The sequence below is a fragment of the Indicator indicator genome, chromosome 22 (genome assembly GCF_027791375.1).
Source record: "Indicator indicator isolate 239-I01 chromosome 22, UM_Iind_1.1, whole genome shotgun sequence".
Taxonomy (NCBI): domain Eukaryota; kingdom Metazoa; phylum Chordata; class Aves; order Piciformes; family Indicatoridae; genus Indicator; species Indicator indicator.
This window is the reverse complement of record NC_072031.1, coordinates 8,769,714-8,790,131: the sequence shown is the minus strand read 5'-3', so window position 1 is coordinate 8,790,131 and position 20,418 is coordinate 8,769,714. Positions and strand designations below refer to the sequence as shown.

The window sequence follows — 20,418 nt, the reverse complement described above, 5'->3', positions numbered from 1 at the left end:
CCCCTCCCCATATGTAATATAACTGAAACTACTGGAGGTTTCTTTTTTTTTTTTTTGTCACACACACTCGTATTTTCATACTCAAGGTAAGAATTATTCCAAGGAAAGAAACTAAAAAAAAACTCTCTCAGGGATGCTTACTGCAACTTCACACAAATTGCACCCTTCCTGTCAGATGGAAAAAGAGTTCCAAGCACCTACTATGTGTGCTTCAGTTCATACTCAGCTTGCACATCCATTTTCACTGCAGCCTGTGTTGCTGGATCCACTCACCACAAGCCAGGGAGTTTGGACCCACTCCTAATGGGAGTTGACCAAATACCAGGGTTTGCAATAAATTTTCATATACCCAACATCAGTGTGGACACTTAATCAGAAGACATCAAAACAAAGCCTATTTCTAAGCCAAGCGTCTGGCAGAGACCCCCAGCAGTCAGAACACCCCACAGCCCTGACACGGGCTGCACGGACCTTGCCTCCTAACGGAGCAGGTGGTTTCATCCTGGGGCCTTTCCTTCACGGTTTTTCTAAAGAAAGTCCTAGGCAAGACCAATGAAAAAGCTCTGGCATCTCCAAATCTGAAACTCCTATTTTAAACCTACAAGGATGCAATGCCACAAAGGGTCGGCACCAGGACTGAAGACGGGGGCTGGGTGCAGGAAGGGGTAGGGCCTGCGCGCCTCAGCCGCTCCCCGCGCAGCAGGGTGACACATACTGCGCCCCCGCGCGGCCGGGGATAAGGGAGGCCGAACCCGAGCAAGGCGCCGGGTCAGCTCCGCACCTGAAGGGCGAGCGCGGCTCTGGGCGCCCCCTGCCGGCTAGAGGCTCCAGGGAAGGCGGCCCCAGCGGGGAGCCTCGCCTCCGCCCTGCCGGCAGCCCCGGCGCTTCGGCAGCCGCCGCCTCACAACCCCGCTGGCTCCGCAACGCCCGGAAACGGCAGCACCGGCGCGGGACGGCGGCTTCCCACCACGCACAAGCATGAGCCGGCTAGGGGCCGGCGCGGAGCTGCCGGGCTGGCAGCTGGGCAACGGTAAGGGCGCGGGGAGGCAGGTACTGAGCGCCGCGGGGCGCGGGCGGGGCGCGAGCACCCACCGGCGGCACCCGCGGGGGAGGCAGGTGGCACGGGGAAGGGAGCGGTCGAGGGAGCAGCGTTGCTGCCACCTGGCCTTTCGTCTCCTCGCTCTCAGCGCTACGGGGTCTCGGGGGGCGGCCACGGCGGGACACCTTCGGGGCTGCCGGCCGGGTGCCATGTTGTGGCGAGCCTCTCTCCGCAGCCGCTGCGCTTCCTCCCCTCGCAGAGGTCTTTCGTCCCGAGGAGATGCGTGGCTACGCACCTGTGGATTTCCTCCAGGAGCTGCCCAGCTACCAGTCGGCGCTGAGGCGTCGCGCCGCAGCCACCGCCGGGGGCAGCCAGGAGCGGCGGGCGGCCCCCCAGGGCTTCGCGGGGTTTCGTGCTGCGGAGGCCCAGGGCCCGGAGCATGAGGGCAGCGAGCTGGTTGCTCACCCTGCCAGGGAACACCCCGGGAGTATGGCGGAGAAGAGGAGATTCAGGTTAAACTTTAAACTTGTCTTTTACACTTGTTTTCCCTTTTTTTTTTTTTTTTGGGGGGTTGTTGTTGTTAATAATTCTGGGGGCAGCCCGTTGTGAACAGGACAAATGGTGAGGGTTTTAAACTGAAATAGGGGGGATTTAGACTAGATCTAAGGAAGAAATTTTTTAGAGTGAGAGTGATGAAACACTGGCCCTGGTTGCCCAGGGAAGTGATGGATGCCTCTTCTCTGGTAACATTCCAGGTCAGGTCGGCTGGGGCTCTGAGCTGTAGTTGGAGATGTCCCTGTCGACTGCAGGGAGATTGCACTAAATGACCTGTAAAGAACCCATCCAACCCAAAACATTCTATGATACTACCATTTCCTAAACATAGCACAGATATGATGGAAGGCTGGAGCAGAATTGGATTAATCTGTATCTGTTTCACCCTGTGGCATGTGCTTTGGAGAAGAAGTTGCCTAGGTAATCATATAAAAATATGGCAGGCTACCTCTGGCACCTCCAGCTGCAGGAGTGTGTGCTTGGCTGGCATGAGGATTCGAATAGGTGACTGTGGGGAGGAATAGGTTAAATTGAAAGAAACGAATCAAAACTGGGAATTACCTCCAGTAGCCACAGGTGTTTCTTACCGCCTTCCATTTTTTTGCCCTAGTGTTTGGTGCTTTTAAAGGTCTCTGTGGGTTATCTGTCATCAGCAATGCTGTTCTGTTATGCCAGTGCTGCTATTCTTGAATCTTAGTAGTTCTTACAAAATACATTGTTCTCTCTCTCACATGGCACAGTATAGGTAGAAAGAAGCTTTCCAGAACCTCTGTTTTATATATATATACCTTTTCAAATTGCTCTTTGCTGTGAGGTGTTAGCATTCCAGCCCCTCTGGTGGCATCTCGTCAGGGAGGGGAGTGCAGAGAGCATGCTTTGTCCTGCCTGTATTTCTTGGCTTGTTGTCTCACTACTAGGCTGAAAGCTCCTTGGAGGACACAGCTGTATGTAACAGCTGCATCTGTAAATCAGGTACTTTGTCATTATGGACTAGGAGAGAGGTGAAAGTACAGTTAATGTGTGGGGCTTCACAGAGAACAAGAGTTCCTTGCTTTAAGCCCAGTGGGAAATGGGCTACAGCCTGACCCTGGAGTCAAGTTTAACCCTACAAACTCTAGAAAAGGAACAGCAGCTAGTCTATGGCGTGACAAAGGGAAAGTGTTTGATGCTCTGAATTTTCACTTGAAGTTTGGTATTTAAAATTCAATTCTTAAAGTAAAAGGAACTGCAGTCCTGTGGCCATGGTATATGTTAGGAGCACAGTTGGGATGTCCCAAGGTTGTTTACGCTTTTGAGCTCTTGGGAGACTGGTGGGGCTTCTTGGCACTCTTACAAATCAGTATTCTGTGTGTATTGTGCAGCAGCTGCCAACACAAAATGCTTGATACAAACGTCCTGAAAGCTGAACTCTCAGCTCCTGGAACAGATGAATATGCAGCCCACGCCTGTGTTTAAAATGCAGACCAAACACGGGCCAGAGAGTTCTCTCAAGTATTTAAAACACTGGCATGCTGGAGCCTGTAGTTTCCACAAAATGAAATGGTCTGAGAGTAGCTGTATTTGCTATTTGCACTTAAAGAAGAGTTCATCACCTGCGTGTTTGATTGTTTCATACAGGCTTTAATTTTTTTTTCTCCCAAATTCCTGTAACTTCACTTTCAGCTGAGGTGGATAATGGAAATTTTGTCAGCCTACAGCACACAGCATTGACATTGACACAGTGTATTGACAGCAGCTTGTTGGCAGTGAATCACTTAGGCACTTAAGTAGAATTATGTACAAGGTCTTTTAAAATTGCAACCTTTGTCTTCTGCTCCAGCATAGTGTCCTCATGGCTGCATAACTGCTGCCCTTCTTCAGTGACATCAAAGGCTGGAACAGTGTTTGCTGCATACAAGCAGATCTTCCAAGCTATGTTTCTGGGAAGTTTCTTAAAAGAAAAAAAAAATTACAAACTGAGCCACTAAAAATTCTCCTTAATGCTGTCACTGACCATGTAGCCACTTAAAAAATGAAAATGTGAGTATAGTATGAAAATCTGTAAGTGAGAAATGATTAAAAATTACAATTTGTGGCACATCCTTGGTGTCTGTGTGCAGCTTTTTATAGGGCCCCCATATATGTTGGTGAAGAAATACATTCTCAAATTCATTGAGTTGGCACTTCACAGGAATTTTTTCAAAAGTGGAATAATTAAAAGAATAATTTTCATAACATTTGTTTTCTATTACATACTGGAATGTGGTGTAGAAGTTAAAACGATGAAATCCAAATGAAGTATTTAAGCCTCTTTATAGCTCTCTTTTTTTTTTTTTCTTTTTAACTTTTTTCTTCCAACATGATTTGACATCTCATTCTGATTTTGAGATCTGTGAATTTTCTGCAATAAAACCCAGTAATTCTCTGTTTTGAACAGCTGTATTTGTAACATTAAAAGAGGAAAGCAAAATGTCTTAGGGAATTTTTTTTCAAGAGCCTCTTGATCAGAAGTTTTGAGGAAAAATTCTTCTCTTCCTTTTCCTTTCTCCAAGAGAGTGTTTTCTGTGAGAGGACTTGCTATATATAAATTGATGTCACAGAAGGAGGAATAGATCATAGAGCTGTCAAGGGTGGAAGAGACCTTTGAGATCATCAAGTCCTCACCAGCTAGGATGTGTTACTCTGACTTTATCACTGTGTAATCCCTCTGAAGGCTGCAAGCAGGCTCTGTTGTGCTAGGCTCTGTTACATGTAGTGAAAAAGTACTTGTGCTCAGAAACTAATTCTTGATTATTAGGGACTATCAACAGGCTGATATAAAATACTTATCTGGATGGAAGCAGTGGAAAAGAGCTAGCAGTAAATCACTGAAGAAAGTTCTTGGTGAAGTCAAAGAGCTGTCATCTTACCTGAAGCTTTGGCGGCACAATATTCACAGCATAGAAGGTATTCATTGTCTTGTGTTGATTTTATTTTTTTTTTTCCTTTTTCAAGTTGCTTCTGTTAGTGCTTTTTTACATGTGGCTGTGGTTCCAGCTGTAACTGTATGTGTTTAAGAAGTTACCTGCTTGCCTGATGGCTGACAGAAAGGCCATGATGAAGTAGAAGGAAATATATTGGGGGGAATTATTTAAAAGCCAATTTTCCATGTCAGTTCTATTGGTAACAGCCTGAAGTAGTTAAAACTAGTTTTAGTAATATTTCTTCTGTTAATTCAGTGTAACTGAAATGATAATTTGCTCATTCTGTATTTCCAGTGATTTATCACCTTAATTGTTGGCATGTTTCTTCTGTTCCCAGGGAAATTTGGCACTGGCATCCAGTCCTACTTCTCCTTCCTGCGCTTTCTGGTCCTGCTGAATTTTGTCATTTTTATGTTGATGTTCGGTTTTATTACCCTTCCCACCATCATTTCTAAATATGGAATATTCAACAGTAGCTTTGCTAAGATTCCTCTAAAGAACATAGGTAAATGTCTTTGCTCTTTACTACTGCTGTTTGTGAGATTCCCTCTTTCCATTAGCTTCTCTTCCACCTCCCAGGACAAAGAAATGCTTTTTTAAAAATAAGAGCTTGACATCTTTGAATTTGACCTTGCAGTTTAAAATGCATTGCCATGTGAGTGACATTTCCTGCCTTTCTTTTGACAGATTCCCACTGCACAGTTTATGAACCTAGTGGTAATAAGGGACTCATTTACTTCTATACTTACCTCAAAGATTTGCTCAGTGGCACTGTAAGTAGTTAGGTATTTATATTTTTTAAATTAAGTTTCTGTGTCTCACATAGCATGTGAAATGTGAAAACATTTTATTTGGGGAATGAAGCTTGGATAATTTTGAAAAATTAGAAGGCACGTGCATCACTGGGGTAAAATTAACCTTTATCTGTGAGAAGAGTTTTCAAACTGCCTTGTACTGGGTGTCCACTGGTTGGCCACATGCTGCAACCCGTGCCTCTTCTGCCAGCTGCTGAATGTTCCATATTCTGGAGCATACTATCTGTTTTGCTCTCAGTGTCCTTGTCATAGAGCTCTTTGACTGGAGAAGAGAGGGGTATTGAAATGTGGTGTCTGCATTGCAGTTGAGTAGAGGTGCTGGCAATACTTAGGAGCTACAAAATGTTATAACTCGCTGGCAGCCCCAGTAATAATTTTAAATTTACAAAATTATTGCTTAATTCCAGGTTGGGTTTAACTGGGCAGAGTCTGCCACTGTTAAAAATTCTCTTTAAACTTCATGTTTTCACAGGGGATCCTTGAAGTGACAGCTTTGTTTTATGGCTATTACACAATAGATGCTGCATGGATCAGTACAATGAGGTACAACTTGCCACTAGCATATCTGCTGGCTACATTTGCCTACCTTGCATTAAGTCTCCTCTGGATAATAATAAGGTAAAGATGTTATTATAGTTTATTTACTGGTACCTGTTGCACAGTTTAGATTGCATTCTTGCTTGTAGGGAGCATGCTACATTCTAGAACTGGTTGATATGGAAATGGAGACTTTTGCTTGAGGATGCAGTGCCTCAGTGGGGGGAACTGAGCTAGCAAAATAAATACATTTGAAGTGTTAGTTTTTTACATGTATGTGTACATGAAAATAAAACACCCTCAACTCTACAGCAGTTGTTGAGGACTATCTTGAGCCATCTCTTTGCAGTGTCAGAGAAGCACTGGATGAAGTGAGGAGATATGACTGTGACTAAGTGCAGAGGGAAGTAAGATGTGTCAGTCATATCTTCGTCTGATTTTTTTGGTTGCTTCAGAACCTCACATTGACAGCTTCCCAGAGACTTGCTGCTTTAACAAAGCCAGTGTGGCTGTTTGCTCAGGAGAGGGTGGGGGTGCCATGTATGTAGCCTCTGATGAGCTGGGTGGCTTGAGGTATTCATTTTGGTTTTATTTTCTGTGAATAAAATACCGCTTTTCGTGAGTGAGGTAAAGCTGCGTTTTTCTCTAGGTCTGTGGAAGGATTTAAGCAGAACTTGGTGCATGCTGAAGATCAGTTTCAGAGTTACTGTAACAAAGTCTTTGCAGGCTGGGATTTCTGCATTACAGATCCAAATGCAGCACGGCTAAAACACCACAGCTTGCTGTATGAGCTCCAAGTGAGTAACTTTCATTTTCTATGATTATAGTTTCATATAGCTTAGATGGCTAGAAAAGAGAGGTGTGTGACTGGAGAAAATGGAATAAGGATGAGAAGGATTGTAGTAGTTCCTATTGGGGGCAGGGCAACCCACATCCTCTTGCCTGCTTTCTAGGTATCTAGAATTGCAGTGTAATGTGAGAAGGATTGGCACTGATCTTGTTGGCCCTTCCCCCATTCTCTGGAGACTGAAGCCATCCTGTTAGCTGCTTGTCTTATCTGCCTCTTCCTCACGCTCCAGTCCTGCTTCCTGTGTTAGTTTCTACATAATCCAACAGGAAAAGCTATCCCCGCTGTGGGCAAACCCCTTGTACTGTTGGGAATCAGTTTCAGTGTTCTGCGTTACAAGTCTGCAGTGCAGTAGGTGGTAGTTTGACGAGGAATAAAACTCACATGGTACTCTTACACAAGTTGAGAGAATTGTTGCAGTAAGAGGATACTGAAAGTTTTTCACTAGGTGTCTTTGACACACATGCACATCGAAAATGCACATGACGGATTCCCCAAATCTTCAGACTCTGACTTTTCAGAGAGCTTTAAAGGCTTCGCTAGTGAAACCAGTACCTTGTTTCTTCTCTCTGTACACCAGCAGCAGGGATTTGTGTAGTGAAACAATTACCTTTTGAAAAGATACTTCCACTACAAACCACAAAGCAGCAAATTTCACAAGTTACAGTGAGTTGTTTTCTACTCAGTTAAGCTTACAGTCGTCTTTTTTTATCATATAGCCAAAGTTTCCTTTATTTCCAATGCTTTTGCCTCTACAATTCACACCTTAGAACAACTTGCCCCTTAATATTACTGTTTGACAGCAATTGGGTGATTGGTTCATAGGCCATGCTTTATTTTCACGTTTGCTAGGGCAAAGCATTGAGTTTATGACAAGCTACTCAAGACTGTACTTCTTTTTCTCTGTGCCATCCTCCAATTTTCCTTCACAAAGAGTAGGAGAAGGAAGCTGGAGCCAGGGAACTAGGGTTCCTTACTTGCAGGAGGAAGAGGAGTAGGATGATTCACCTATTTCAGAGTTTAGTACCAAGCTGTCTGAGAAGTCTTTCATGGTAAGCAGGCAGATTGTCCTTCTGTCCTCAAGCAAATATGTTGCTGTTACAGTAAAGCTAAGAGGATTGTGAGACACTTAGGCTACAGGGCCCTTAGCCTGAGAGACTAAGCGTGCAGGGGTTTCCACTCCCATGTGGACCTGTTTGTGCCAATGAAAATGCACTCTCAATTCAGTGTGCTTGACCCTCCTACAACAAGCTGAGGATTTGCACATCCCAGAGGTTGGAGACACGGTGTCAAGTGTTGTATGCTGCATCTTTTTTTTCTTTTGTTTTTAGACGGACTTGGAGGAGGAAAGACTGAAGCAAAAAATAGCTGACAGGACAATGAAAGAAAAGCTATGCATCTACTCTCTGAGAATATTGATAAATATAATTGTTATTGCAGTTTTATCAGGATGTTTCTACTCAATTTATGAAGCAACTGTCTTCTCTCAAGAGAAGTCAAATGTAAGTATCATATGACAATAGGAAAGATTCCATGGGGCTGGTGATTTCAGCAAGAGGAACTATTGTGAAAGAGTCAAGTATCTTAATATAGCCTCTTTCATGCAAGGGATCTGGAAACACTTTCTACAGACTTTGAATTTCTTGAGTAGGACAGAGTGGGAAAGATGGAGAACTACATGCAGGTAACCCCCTCCATTGATGTTCTCTGAGGAGGAGGCTTCAGTCTTGTGTGCCTTGGAGCTAGTGTAGCTGACAGGAAAGCAGCCCTCACCTTCCTTCCCATGTAGTTATTCTCAGCTCACTGGGCTCTGCTGGTACAATTGCTTGTGTGTCTGGACAGTGAACTGGCTGAGGGAACTGATCTAGATGAACTTCATTATGATCAGTTTCTGGATTTGGTTAATTGCTTCACTGGAAAAATGAACAGAAAAGGAAGGGGAGAGTAAAGATTATGATCTACATTGTGGCTTGAGTTACAGCTACGTGGGGAAGCAGGAAGCCTTTGAACAGTGTTTTGCAGAAGAAAAGGTTATTGCATCAGCAGTGAAAAGAATCAGGTTGGGGGGTGGTGTTTGGCCCTGGCACAACAAGCAGATAGGAAGAGTGGTTCAGAAGCAGAAAAAGAGCGGACAACAGTTTCATCAGTTTTGCAACAGTGATTGACTTCTGTGTAGGACCCCAGTGTTGAATTAGCCTGACATGAATGGGGACCATACTTTTTCTCCCCCTTGGTTCATTGGTGATGTGATGGGCACTGGCTGTGTGTGGGGAACAGTGTCTCTTAAAAAATTGCCAGGACTGCAGAGAAAGAAACAGAAAATCAGGACTAAAGAAGTGTTTGTGTCAGAGGTAGTGTTTGAGGGTGGAGAAGGAAGACAGTACAACACAGAACAACTTAAAAACAGTCTCAGATGCTGTCAGCTTTATGTGTAAGGATCAGTATCTTGACCTTGCCTACTCATTTGAGTAGATGGAGGAGCTTCTTAGGATAGTAGGAAAGCCAGAGGAGCTGCTTGATGCTGGTGAGAATAGCTTAAAAAGCATCTGCACTTTGGCAGAGTGGTAGCTTTAGTGCTGGGTTAGACAGTGTAGTTAGACCCAAACCTTGGTCAGATAAATCTTTTGAAACAAGCTTTAGGGAAGTACAAAAATACTCATGGTTGGAGGTGGAGGGAGTTAATGGTGAAGGGAACAGGAGAAGGCAAGGGTGTAGCAACAAACTGCAGTGGAGAGGCTTGTAGTTCCATGTATAGCTGGAGGGTGAAGACTGAGTGAAAGATGTTACCTGAATCCTGGTCAAGAGGGGCTGGTGGGTAGCTGAAGAGAGCATGATATCAGGAAACTGTGCTGCTCTGAGTGTTTTCTTTCTCATCTTGTACAGGGCATCAGCAATGAGAACTTTCAAGCTAATCTCTTGGTGCAGTATTTGCCTTCCATAGTAATCACACTGGCCAACTTCACTGCTCCTCTGATCTTCTCATTTCTGATCAGATTTGAAGATTATTCCCCAGCCTTTGAAATTAGGCTGACACTCTTGAGGTAACGATGTTTCTCTTGTGACCTTGGTAGGTTTTAAGTACTGCAAACATTGAAACAGCAAGACACAGAGAAGTTGGACTCTGCGCTGGATGCCAAGCAGGCGTTGTTTGACTTGTGTTTAGTTGGAAGCTTGAATTTTAAATCTGGAAACAGTCTCCTGTTTTGATTACAGTGCAGTCATATCAGTGTCCAAGTTTGCCTCAGTTCCATTTAGCAGTGTGGTCTGGAAGTCTTCAACAACCTGAATAAATAGTAGAGAAGTGGCTGCAGAGCTGTGGATTTGCACTGCTTTGCATGCAGCAGTTCCTTGAATGAGCAAATGTGTGTGTACTGCAGTGACTGCAGCATGGCTTTGCTCAAGCCAGGAGCTAGAAATTCTGTGATAAAAGCTGTTTCAGTGTGAGAGCAGCTCAGGGCAGTAAGATCTGGGTTGAAGCATCTGAACTCATGTAATTCCTTGTGCTTTGTATTTCTAATTCGGCTAAGTGCCTCTGAAGGCCTGAAGCCACCCAAGAGAGAAATACTGCCCAGGATTTGTCACCTGGCCTCTCAAACTGTGCTTGAGAAAACTTTAGCCCATTGTGGTGTCAAGATCTGCAGCTGGAATGACTGATCTGGGAGCAAGGGATTGGAGCCTGAAGCGGGGAAGGTGAAAAGCAATTTAACTTACTGCTAAGGGAAGAAATGTGTTTAGCTAGCCATTACATTAAAGCTCTGCATGACGCTTTTGTGTTTCAAGCCTTCCTTGGACTCCTGTGCAAGTTGATCCAGATGCCAGAATGGCTGGTTTTGGTCAGGTTTGCAATTGGGAGTTGCCTTTCTTTCAGGTGTGTGTTTGTGCGCTTGGCCAATATCGCCGTTCTCTTGTTCTCGCTGTGGAGTCAAATCTCCTACTGTGCCAGTGACAAGTGTAAGGCCTGTGGATACAATTACGAACTCTATCCTGTAAGTAGATTTATCTTGGTCTTTAATCATCTCAACTTGTGAGTAGAGATTTGTTTTCCATGAGACTTGCTTGTCTAGAGGCATTCAGAATCAGCTCTGGGGTTGCAGTTCGTGTTACAGCTGGTGCTGACTCTTACTGGTCAGTGCAAACCTGTACAGTTCTTGAAAGATAACTTTTTTTTCTCTAAAACTCTGATTTAAATTAGTCCACTGGCAGATTGTTTAGCATAGATGTTCTGATCACCATGAGGAGTGTTTGAGGTAGCTCTGTTTTGGAGACAGTTGTGTTTCCTGCTTTCACAGGGAGGGTTGGACTTGATCTCTGGAGGTCCCTTCCAACCCCTAATATTCTGTGATTCTGTGTTCCTGCCTTTTGCTTCTTTAAGACAAATGATCTTCCTCAAAAAAAAAAAAAAAATCAGACCATCTGACAAACAAAACCCAACAAAAAAACAGGTAAAAAGCATGGCATGGAAGCTCTAGAACACTTCGGTTAAATATGGGAGTTGATTTGAACTCTATGGTGTAACTGACAAGAGATGTTTGTTGCTTTAGTGGTTGACAGATTTCTTTTTCACCTGTTGCTTAGACTCCTAATCTTGTTTTTCCTGATTTGTTTTTATAGTGCTGGGAAACTGAAGTTGGGCGAGAAATGTATAAACTGATGATATTTGATTTTATTATAATTCTTGCTGCAGTCCTGTTTTTGGACTTCCCTAGAAAGTAAGTGTCCCTGCCTTTTTGAGCATCCTTTTGCAAATGACACATGAACCGTGCTTTCTTTTTTCTCTTACTAATTCCCCATATTTCTGAACAAACTGCAAATTTTAAAATAAAACCTATTTCTGGTGCTTTGAGCACTTGTTTGCTATTCAGGTGGCTGTGTAGTTTGGGGTTTTTTATATATGAATCTCTTTTTTTTTTTTTTTTTTTTTTTTCTTCAGGCATTTTTCTGTTACATTCTCTAATACTTAAATAATATCTGTGTAGATATTAGAACTCATCTAAACTCTGAAACTTCAATTTAGGATTAATGATATTCTTTGTTTTCAGGTTGTTAGTTACTCATTGCTCTTGCAAGCTAGTTCAGTGGTTTGGATTGCAGGAATTTGGAATTTCTGACAATGTCCTGGAAATCATTTATGGGCAGACCATCTGCTGGATTGGAACCTTCTTTTCACCACTTCTCCCTGCAGTAGCAATGATAAAATACTTCTTTGTCTTTTACGTTAAAAAGGTAATGAAAATGTGTGGTCAACAAACAAAGCCGAACCCACATCTCTGTGGGGTTTGTAATACAGCATGCAGCTTTTAAACCAAAAAAACCCTAAAAACGTGGAAATGAGGTAATGGCATTCTGTTTTCTGTAGGTTTAATGTTTTTAAGGGAAGGTAGAATTTTGCTCTGAAATCAAGCAAACTAACATTTTAATAACTACCTCTTCAGTTATTTATCTGAGTGGGTTTTGTTTTAATAAAATCTTTGTATGTAACGAAGCTAGTTTATAACACTTTCCTGCCTGTGTCCCTATGCTACCAATGTGGCTTAGCACTTGGACAAAATTTTGCCAAGCTCTTAAAAATTTGCAGGCAAAATGGGAAATCCAGGCTGCATTGGATGTTCAGGGTGTGATTTGTGCATTGATTCATAGAAAGGTTAAGGTTGGAAGGGACTTGAAAGATTGTCCAGTTCCAACACCCTGCCATGGGCAGGGGCACCTTCCAGGGGCACCTTCTGCTAGCTGAGGTTGTTCAAGGCCTCATCCCACCTGGCCTTGATCACCTCTAGGGAGCGGGCATCCACAACCTCCCTGGGCAACCTGTTCCAGTGTTTCCCCACCCTCACTGTAAAGAATTTCTTCCTAATCTCCAGTCTAAATCTCCCCTTCTCCAGCTCAAAGCCATTGCCCCTCATCCTGTCACTATGAGTCCTTGTCAAAATCTCTCCCCAGCTCTCCTGTAGGTCTCCTTCAGGTACTGGAAGGCTGCTCTAAGGTCTCCCTGAAGCCTTCTCTTCTCCAGGCTGAACAACCCCAACTTTCTCAGCCTGTCTTCATGGGGGAGGTGCTCCAGCCAGAGCTCTGATCGTGCTCTAGGACCACACAGCTCCTGTGCATCAAATTCTTACTTACATTTTAGCTCTTACAAGAGAGGATGTATCCACTGAGAATGTGGCAGAACAAAGCTGAAGGCTATGCCATGGATCATACATGAAATTACTGTCACTTGACTGTATGAGGTCCTCTGGGTCAAATTCTTATTCAAAGAGGAGGCATGGACTTACACCAGTCGGTGGTTGAAGGAAGAACAGCTGGATGCTAGCTGGTAGCATATTTGGGAATGGAAAAATCAGTTGGTGGGCAAGTTTGGATGTATGAATATAGGTGTGCTGGTAACAGTCTCTCACTTTCCCTCTTCAGATCAGTTTGAAGCACACACGGAAGCCTGCAGCTAGGCCCATCAGAGCATCGAGTTCCAATTTCTTCTTCTTGGTGGTGCTGTTGATTGGGCTCGTCTTGGCTTTTGTTCCCTTAGGAATCAGCATAGCATAGTAAGTGACAGTTTAACTTCTATCAAGTTGATGTTTGTTGCAAGGTTGTCAGTTCCCTAAAAACAGGCACACAGTTGGGAATGATAAATTGGAATAAAATACAATAGTATATAACAAATCAGAATAGAACTCGGTTTGTATAAACAAACATTGCAGTTTTAAAGACTGTATTGGCAAAATGGTGCTGGGCTTGTGTTGGATTCTTTTATCTTTACATTTTGGTGTAGCATCTCCTTTCTGTTCTGCTTCTTTGACAGCATCCCCTCCTCCAAGGCATGTGGGCCATTCAGGACTTTTAACACTTCGTGGGCAGTTGTTCCAGATACAATCCTTGGATTTCCAAAGGCGCTGCAGCAAGTCCTTTATGGCATAGCATCAGAGGCCTTTGCAGTGCCTTTTTTTATGGTCATGTGGTGAGTACTGTGGAGACCTGATTCAGTCCCACAGCTACTTCCTTACTGAACTGTTACTGAACAGCTATTAGACCATTTTTTTTCATCTGCAGTCAAGCATCAAAGCCCATATACATTCTCAGCTCTAACCTCTTATGCATTCACACTCATTAGCCTTATTCCATTTCCTCATGTGTCCCATATCCCACACTTGTCTTCCTCAAAAGTGTTAACTGTGAAACATTCTGCAAATCAGTGTTGTAAGCACTGTGATCACAGATCCTGTCCACAAACCTTCATTAAGAAAAAACAAACAACAAACCCACCCCAGCAAACAGATCTTGGAGCCTTATTACCTGATATTTCTACAACTTCTTTGAGAAGTTTGAGAAATGGTTCATTTCAGTCTCCACCCAGCCCTTTCTTCCATGTTTCTGTGTGCTGAACTGAACCTGTTATTGCACAGACAGGAAACAGCAAGTCCTCTCTTTTTTGGTTTGTGGGGTTTTGTTTTGTTTTACTTTATCATAAAGCCTGTGTAAGAGGCAGAGAATGACTTGCACTGCAGCCCTACTACTTAGTATTATTTGGAAAAGAACAAAACATGATTTATATAGGCATTTGAGCCATTCTAGTTCTTGCTGCCACTCTTCATTTAGTGCCCTGTGTATTATGTGTGTCATAGTTTACACCTGGAAAATATACTGTAGGGAATACAATACTGATCTTTGGCTGCTTACCATGGTTAGAAACCCCAATGGGTGCAAAGAGTTACTCAGCTGAAACCTCACTAAACTTTTTGAGAGCAATGATCATCCTCCCCATACATACACTTAAAGCAGGGTAGAATGAGAGAGCCATCACAACACAACCTGTAACATCTGAAAGTGGCTGTGTTTCTAAGTCCCCTTGCACTCTATCCCTGCTTGCTGGCAGCAGAAATATCTTAGCAGATGCTTTTGAGCAGAGCTAATGCCCAACCTGCCCCAGCTGTATATTGACTTTAAAAAAAAAAAAATTCTTTTTTTTCTCCAGCAGCTTCTGATCTTATGTAAATGCACAAACCAACAATTCCTCTAGCTCATAATAGCCTCTTTCTGACTAATTCTGTTTTGCATGATGTTAACATTTGATGTTGGTTTGTTGTTTGCAGCCTCGTTATGTTCTATTTTATTGCCTTGGCTGGAGCACACAAAAGAGTGGTTGAGCAGCTGAGGGAACAGCTGGTTATGGTAAGAGCTGAATCCACTTTTCTGTACCCCTAAAGTTTTTCTTTGTGTCAGGAATCAGGCGTGCAGAGGAACAACCTGGCGTTTGCACAGGCTGTGAGGAGTGGTTGACAAATTACACAGGGGAAAATAATGGAAGTGCTATGGCATTTCTCAGTCTAGTTGATTTTCCTGGGTATCAGCTGCAGCAAAGTCTAGTGCTATCAGGCAACACACATGCATGAGATGCTTAAACCCACCCATCTGCACGAGTTTTTTCTGACAAACAGAAGTCTGAATCTTGTGCTTCCTGTCCCCTCTACCATCTTACACAACCCCCACTTCTATTTCCTTCTCTGCTCTCAAAAACAGGCACCCAACTCCCTACCTTTTGCTCTCAAGTCTGTGTTAGTGCACCATGTCTGATCTACTCCTGAGTGCAGGTCATAGCACCACTTGCAACAACAGGTACTCAGTGGTGCAAGTCACTGCTAACAGGTTCTTTGGTGCCAGTGCAGACATGCTTCTGTGTGCTGTCATGTTTAACAGTGTTCATGTACTGTTGTCTGTCAAACCCTGCTCTAATCAGAACCTAGCCTCACTAGTAAGACTGCTTAGTTTGCTAGGAAACTGAGTATGTGCTTTTAGATACAGCATTTAACAACCCATCCTTCAAAACACACTGTCCTGGGGAGAGATGTTTAAAGAGTAAAGAATTTGGGAGCAAAGCCTCACTGCTTTTTTAGGGCTTTTCAAATCAGTCTGGAATTCTGAAAGTCCTTGTGTGCTTTTTGTTTTCGTTTGATCCCTGTTGTTAGGCTTTTGGGAAGTACAATTTCAAGTTTTTAGGGGTACAAGACGTTTTTAATAGGCTCAAGGCAGAACTGTAACTTGTGCTGCATCTCTTCATCTGGAGCATACTTTTTGTTCTGTCTTTCTAGGAGAGTCGTGACAAGCTGTTCCTAATCAAACAAATAACAGAAGCTCAGAGTCATCATTGAAAACAGTGAAAAGCCAGAAGAACTTGACTTCCTGAAACTCCTAGAACCACTAGATAAGAATAGAAGCATCTGCAGCACCTAAAAACTGAGCAGCTGATTGGCACCCTCGCACTGTGGTTTATATAATGGACACTTCAGGTCTTGCTCTTGATTGTGCCAGTGAGCCTTCAAGTTTCCAAGACAGGAAATTTAGCTAATTTATACTATGTTAGACCTGTCCAAAAATTGTAGGGTAGGAAACTTACTGCTGCTACAATTTTAAGGTTTTTGGGATTCAAGTCCCTATTTTTTCAGGGGTTTTGGGTAAAATGTGATTGGAACTTAAACTCTCTTGAACTTTGTACTGTTTTTACAAATGATACTTTAAGAAGGGTGAGGGAGGGAAAGATGTGGCTTTCCATATTTCCAACTCACTTCTCTTTTAAAACCAAAGCAAAAGACCACATCATCTGTCAGTATTTTGAAAGAATGCATTGAAGAAGAAAATACAGCATGGGTTTGAAATCAGTTTTATAAATATAGTTGAGACTTTGGTATTTATTTTGCTCTGAACTAGTAATTGCAGTTGAAGACTGGATAACTTCACAAAATGGTTCAGAGAAAATCCAGCTGGTAAGAGCTCTGAATAAACACTGGGTGTAGGAAGAGACCACCAGTCAGATCATCAAGTGATGCACACCTGTCACAGGGAAATGCCTTGCTGGGGTGTCAGGTCACTGCTGTAGAGTAGCCTTTTTTGATGCTTTGCAAATGTGTTAAGGCATTATTACTTGTGTTTTGTTCTTGTACAGCTTGACTACTCTTCTCTTTGTTCGAAAATGTGAATATTTGAGAGTTAAATTATAGTTTTTGGAGATACATCATTCAGCAGCTTGTGTCAGTGCCTTTAAATTCATATTTCTGCTCTCTGAAATGAGATGATGGAGCTGTGTTTCTAAGCTGATTACTACTTGTTTCCTTTATTGAAAGGTTCTGCTTAAGGGTTTTCTGTACATAATTGTTTAGTACTTGAAATTTGCTAGTAGCACACTGTTAGTTGATAGGTGAGAGACTATTGTTATATAATGTTCTGGAATTTTTTTGCCTTTATTGTAAAGAAAAAAAAAATCACATTCAATAATTATTTTTAAATACAACGTCGGGTGGTTTTTGAAAGATGCTTTTTGCTGTGACTCGGAGCCTCAGCTGGGTCCACAACCGCCTTTCCAGGTCCAGGGTCTAACGCCCCTGCTCTTTCCCGCCGGCAGCTGGCAGCGGCGGCCGCCCTCCCCCAGCCAAGGCGGTTCCTCGGCGCCGCCGGGGGCGCGGGCTGCGTGCCGGCGCCGCTGCCATGGCAGCCGGGGGACGCTGGCTCGCCGGTCAGCGAGCGGCCCTGAGGAGCCAATGGGAGTGGCGTGAGGATGTGGCCCGCGGTGATGACGTAGCGGCGGAGCGACGCGGGGAGCGGTCGGGGTCAGCGGGATGGAGGTGGCTGCCGGAGCTCCGGCCTTGTGGCGCTGGCTGGGGCAGTGCCGGCTCCACCGCTGCGGGGCGGGTAGGGGCTCAGGCCGGCTCCCAAGCCCGCCCACCTCTGACCCGGCGCGGCATCGTCCTGAACGACGGCCGCAGGCCTCGTAGCGCCGCCCGGGGCTGCCTTGGACCGCCGCGCCCCGCGGGTGGCGGTGCTCGCCCGCCTCGGACGGGGACCGGGCGGCAGCAGAGCTCGCGTCACCTTTGTCTCTCCGGCAGGTGTCCGGGGAAGGTGGCCTTTGCCCGCCGGAGGGGTGTCCCGCAGGCTGTGCAGCACGCGGGTGTCTGTGGAGGGCATCAACAAGGCCGTCGTAGACCGCATCATCCGGGTGGACCATGCCGGGGAGTACGGGGCGAACCGCATTTATGCGGGACAGATGGCAGTCCTGGGCAGATCGAGCGTGGGACCCATAATCCAGGTTAGTGGACCTAAAAGCCGCCGTTCTGCTGCTGCTTCCTTTGCGTTTGGTGAACGGTGGCTGAACGAAGCTGTACGGTGACAGCTGTGTGTGCGTTTGAACTCGTGGGTTTGTGTGGGATGACTTGGTAAGGGAGGTATCACTACTGCAGTTGCTGTAGGAGCATCCCAAAGACTTATTTTGCAAGTGTTTTTAAGTTGTCTGTTTATAACTATTCTCATCTGCCCTTCTTCACTGTTTCCTTTTTGTGGTGTGAGTAGCCTTACCTCTGCAGTGAAGGTGTGAGGGGCCCAGGCTGTTTTGTTTTACTTTAGCTTACCAACTTTATTGGAAATGTTTACTTTTGCTGGGTTTATGCTTTACTGGGATCTGTCTCCTTTGCAGCAAATGTGGAATCAAGAGAAAGCCCACCTGAAAAAGTTCAATGAGCTAATGGTTGCCTACAGAGTTCGACCTACTGTTTTATTGCCTTTTTGGAACGTAGCAGGTTTTGTTCTAGGTAAGTTTGCATTATTGCTATTGTTGGGTGTTTATGAAGCCTTCAAACGTGTAAATTAATTTGTATTGCTTCAGGTTTTGTTGTTTGCATGTGTTTGGTACCACAATCACAGGGGCTGGAAGTGCTTTACTGGGAAAGAAAGGTGCAATGGCTTGCACAGTGGCAGTGGAAGAGAGCATATCAAATCACTACAATAACCAGATCCGAACTCTGATAGAAGAAGACCCAGAAAAGTACAAAGAACTATTGCAGGTATTTAACTGTGACTCTAAAAAGTACTTTAATTGAATTAGCTAATGCGACTTTAGTCTTCCAGGATCATATACTCACAGAATTTGCTGTAGATCTTTTTGTTCTGTCTCTTAGAATGCTGAAGTCAAACACAATTTTAAGTTCAAGGGATGTTTGTTTTCCTTCAGGAGCACTGAACCTGTTGGGAAGAGACAACGCCCAGGTGCCTGGAAACTCTGAGCCCCTTTTTAAGCAATCCCAGTTATTGCAGGCCTCTTGAGAGAAAGCTCTTTAAATCTTTTTGTCCCAGTTGAAAGAAGAGATAAATAGTGTTCTGTAGCATATGATAGCATGGGCAAAAGCCCTGTTGGCTTACAGGGAGACACCCTTGCTGGTTATCTGGCAAGGGAGAGACCTTAATTCCATTATTTAAATTGTCCTTAATTCCATTGTTTAAATTGTCAGAATAATTTTTATATATATATACAACTAATTAGCATCTAGAGTTACTATGAGTATAGATTTTCTTGATAGTGAAGAATCCAGCAACACATTAACCAGCAGCTTGGTTCTTAAATACTTTTTTTGAGACTACTAAAAGAACTGTAGGGTTGGGGAATGCTGTGAGCAATTCCCTTCTTGCTGAACTGGAGAGTCAGGTCTTTGAGAAGGTTTTGAAAGACCTGGGCATAGATACCCACTCTGGTGCATGCAGTGGTCAACAGCATATAGTTTTGTATGCTTTCTCTGCCAAATAGGCTTACTAATTAGCTGCTGTTTTTAAAGACAATAAAGCAGTTTCGGGATGATGAACTGGAGCACCATGACATTGGACTTGAGCACGATGCAGAAGCAGTAAGTACAACCTGAATTCCTTGGCTCTGTTAGTGAGGATGTAGATGTCGTATTCTTATCTTCCATATTCAGTGACTGTGATGTAATTGAGCAATAATAAAAGTACTGGACATTCTTTCCCAAAGATAAGACCGTATGTTATAGCTTCCTTTTATTTTAAATACAGAACTGAACTGACTTTGTTGGAACTCATGCCAAGTGTTAAAATCTCTGTTTTTTCCTGAGAGGTTCCTCTGCCCAGTTCAGAAATTTAGGTGAAATATTTTTGCAGATAAGACTAATAAATGGCATCCCTACAGCTGGGAACTTGAGACATGAGTCTTGAGAAATGAGTACAAGAATGTTAGGAAGTGTGAAATATTGAACTCCATTCTGTGCTTCCTCAGCTACCCTATGAGGAATGTATGACTCCTCTCATTTTTCCTCTTACATTTTGTGGATAAATGGAAACATGCTGCAAAATTGGTGATTTTTAATTTAGCTTTCTCTAAGGTAGATTAATCTACAAATACAAGTGGATTTTAGTGGGGGTTTTGCTTTTTTTTTTTTTGTGGTTTTTTAGATCATGCTTTCTATTCCCTACCACAGTCTGCTTCAAATGTTTCATTAGATATCTTTAATCTCTTATTCTTTGTTTTACAGGCACCAGTTTATTCAGTTTTGAAGACAGCCATACAACTTGGATGCAAAGCTGCAATATTTTTATCAGAAAGAATTTAGTGATATTTTCTGCACTTATTTGTGATAATAAACTGTGAAACAGAAGTGTGTGGAAATTGCAGAAGACTAAGAATTCTTTTATTAAGCCTTTTACCATTTTCCTCACTGAGCACCTGAGTCAGCTGTCCTTTGTCACACTGAGTTCCTGTTCAGACAGTATCTATTAAAATCATCTGAGCTGCATGTGAATAAAGATGGCAGAGCCGGGTGTGTAGGAACCAAACCTCCTCACTCAGAGAGTGTTCACAAGGTGGCAGCAAAACCTGTGTCTAGGACATGATTTATTTATACAATGAAATCAGCTGGAGCTCAT

At 43.6% G+C, this 20,418-nt stretch overlaps 2 protein-coding genes across 2 annotated transcripts; both read left to right on the top strand.

The window, feature by feature from the left end:
* The first annotated feature begins 1,318 nt into the window (after positions 1-1,318).
* TMC7 (transmembrane channel like 7) lies at positions 1,319-15,872 on the top strand. The gene is made up of 15 exons (XM_054391312.1): positions 1,319-1,551; positions 4,371-4,519; positions 4,874-5,041; positions 5,224-5,309; positions 5,824-5,969; positions 6,538-6,685; positions 8,067-8,237; positions 9,619-9,776; positions 10,604-10,721; positions 11,347-11,444; positions 11,775-11,958; positions 13,141-13,271; positions 13,529-13,684; positions 14,817-14,895; positions 15,813-15,872. Exons 1-15 carry the CDS (start codon positions 1,319-1,321, stop codon positions 15,870-15,872), a joined length of 2,085 nt encoding a protein of 694 aa, XP_054247287.1.
* A 1,330-nt stretch (positions 15,873-17,202) lies between these two features.
* COQ7 (coenzyme Q7, hydroxylase) lies at positions 17,203-20,161 on the top strand. Its single transcript, XM_054391311.1, has 6 exons — positions 17,203-17,485; positions 17,601-17,800; positions 18,185-18,299; positions 18,412-18,551; positions 19,317-19,385; positions 20,028-20,161. Exons 1-6 carry the CDS (start codon positions 17,203-17,205, stop codon positions 20,103-20,105), a joined length of 885 nt encoding a protein of 294 aa, XP_054247286.1. The 3' UTR covers positions 20,106-20,161.
* Positions 20,162-20,418: the final 257 nt, after the last annotated feature.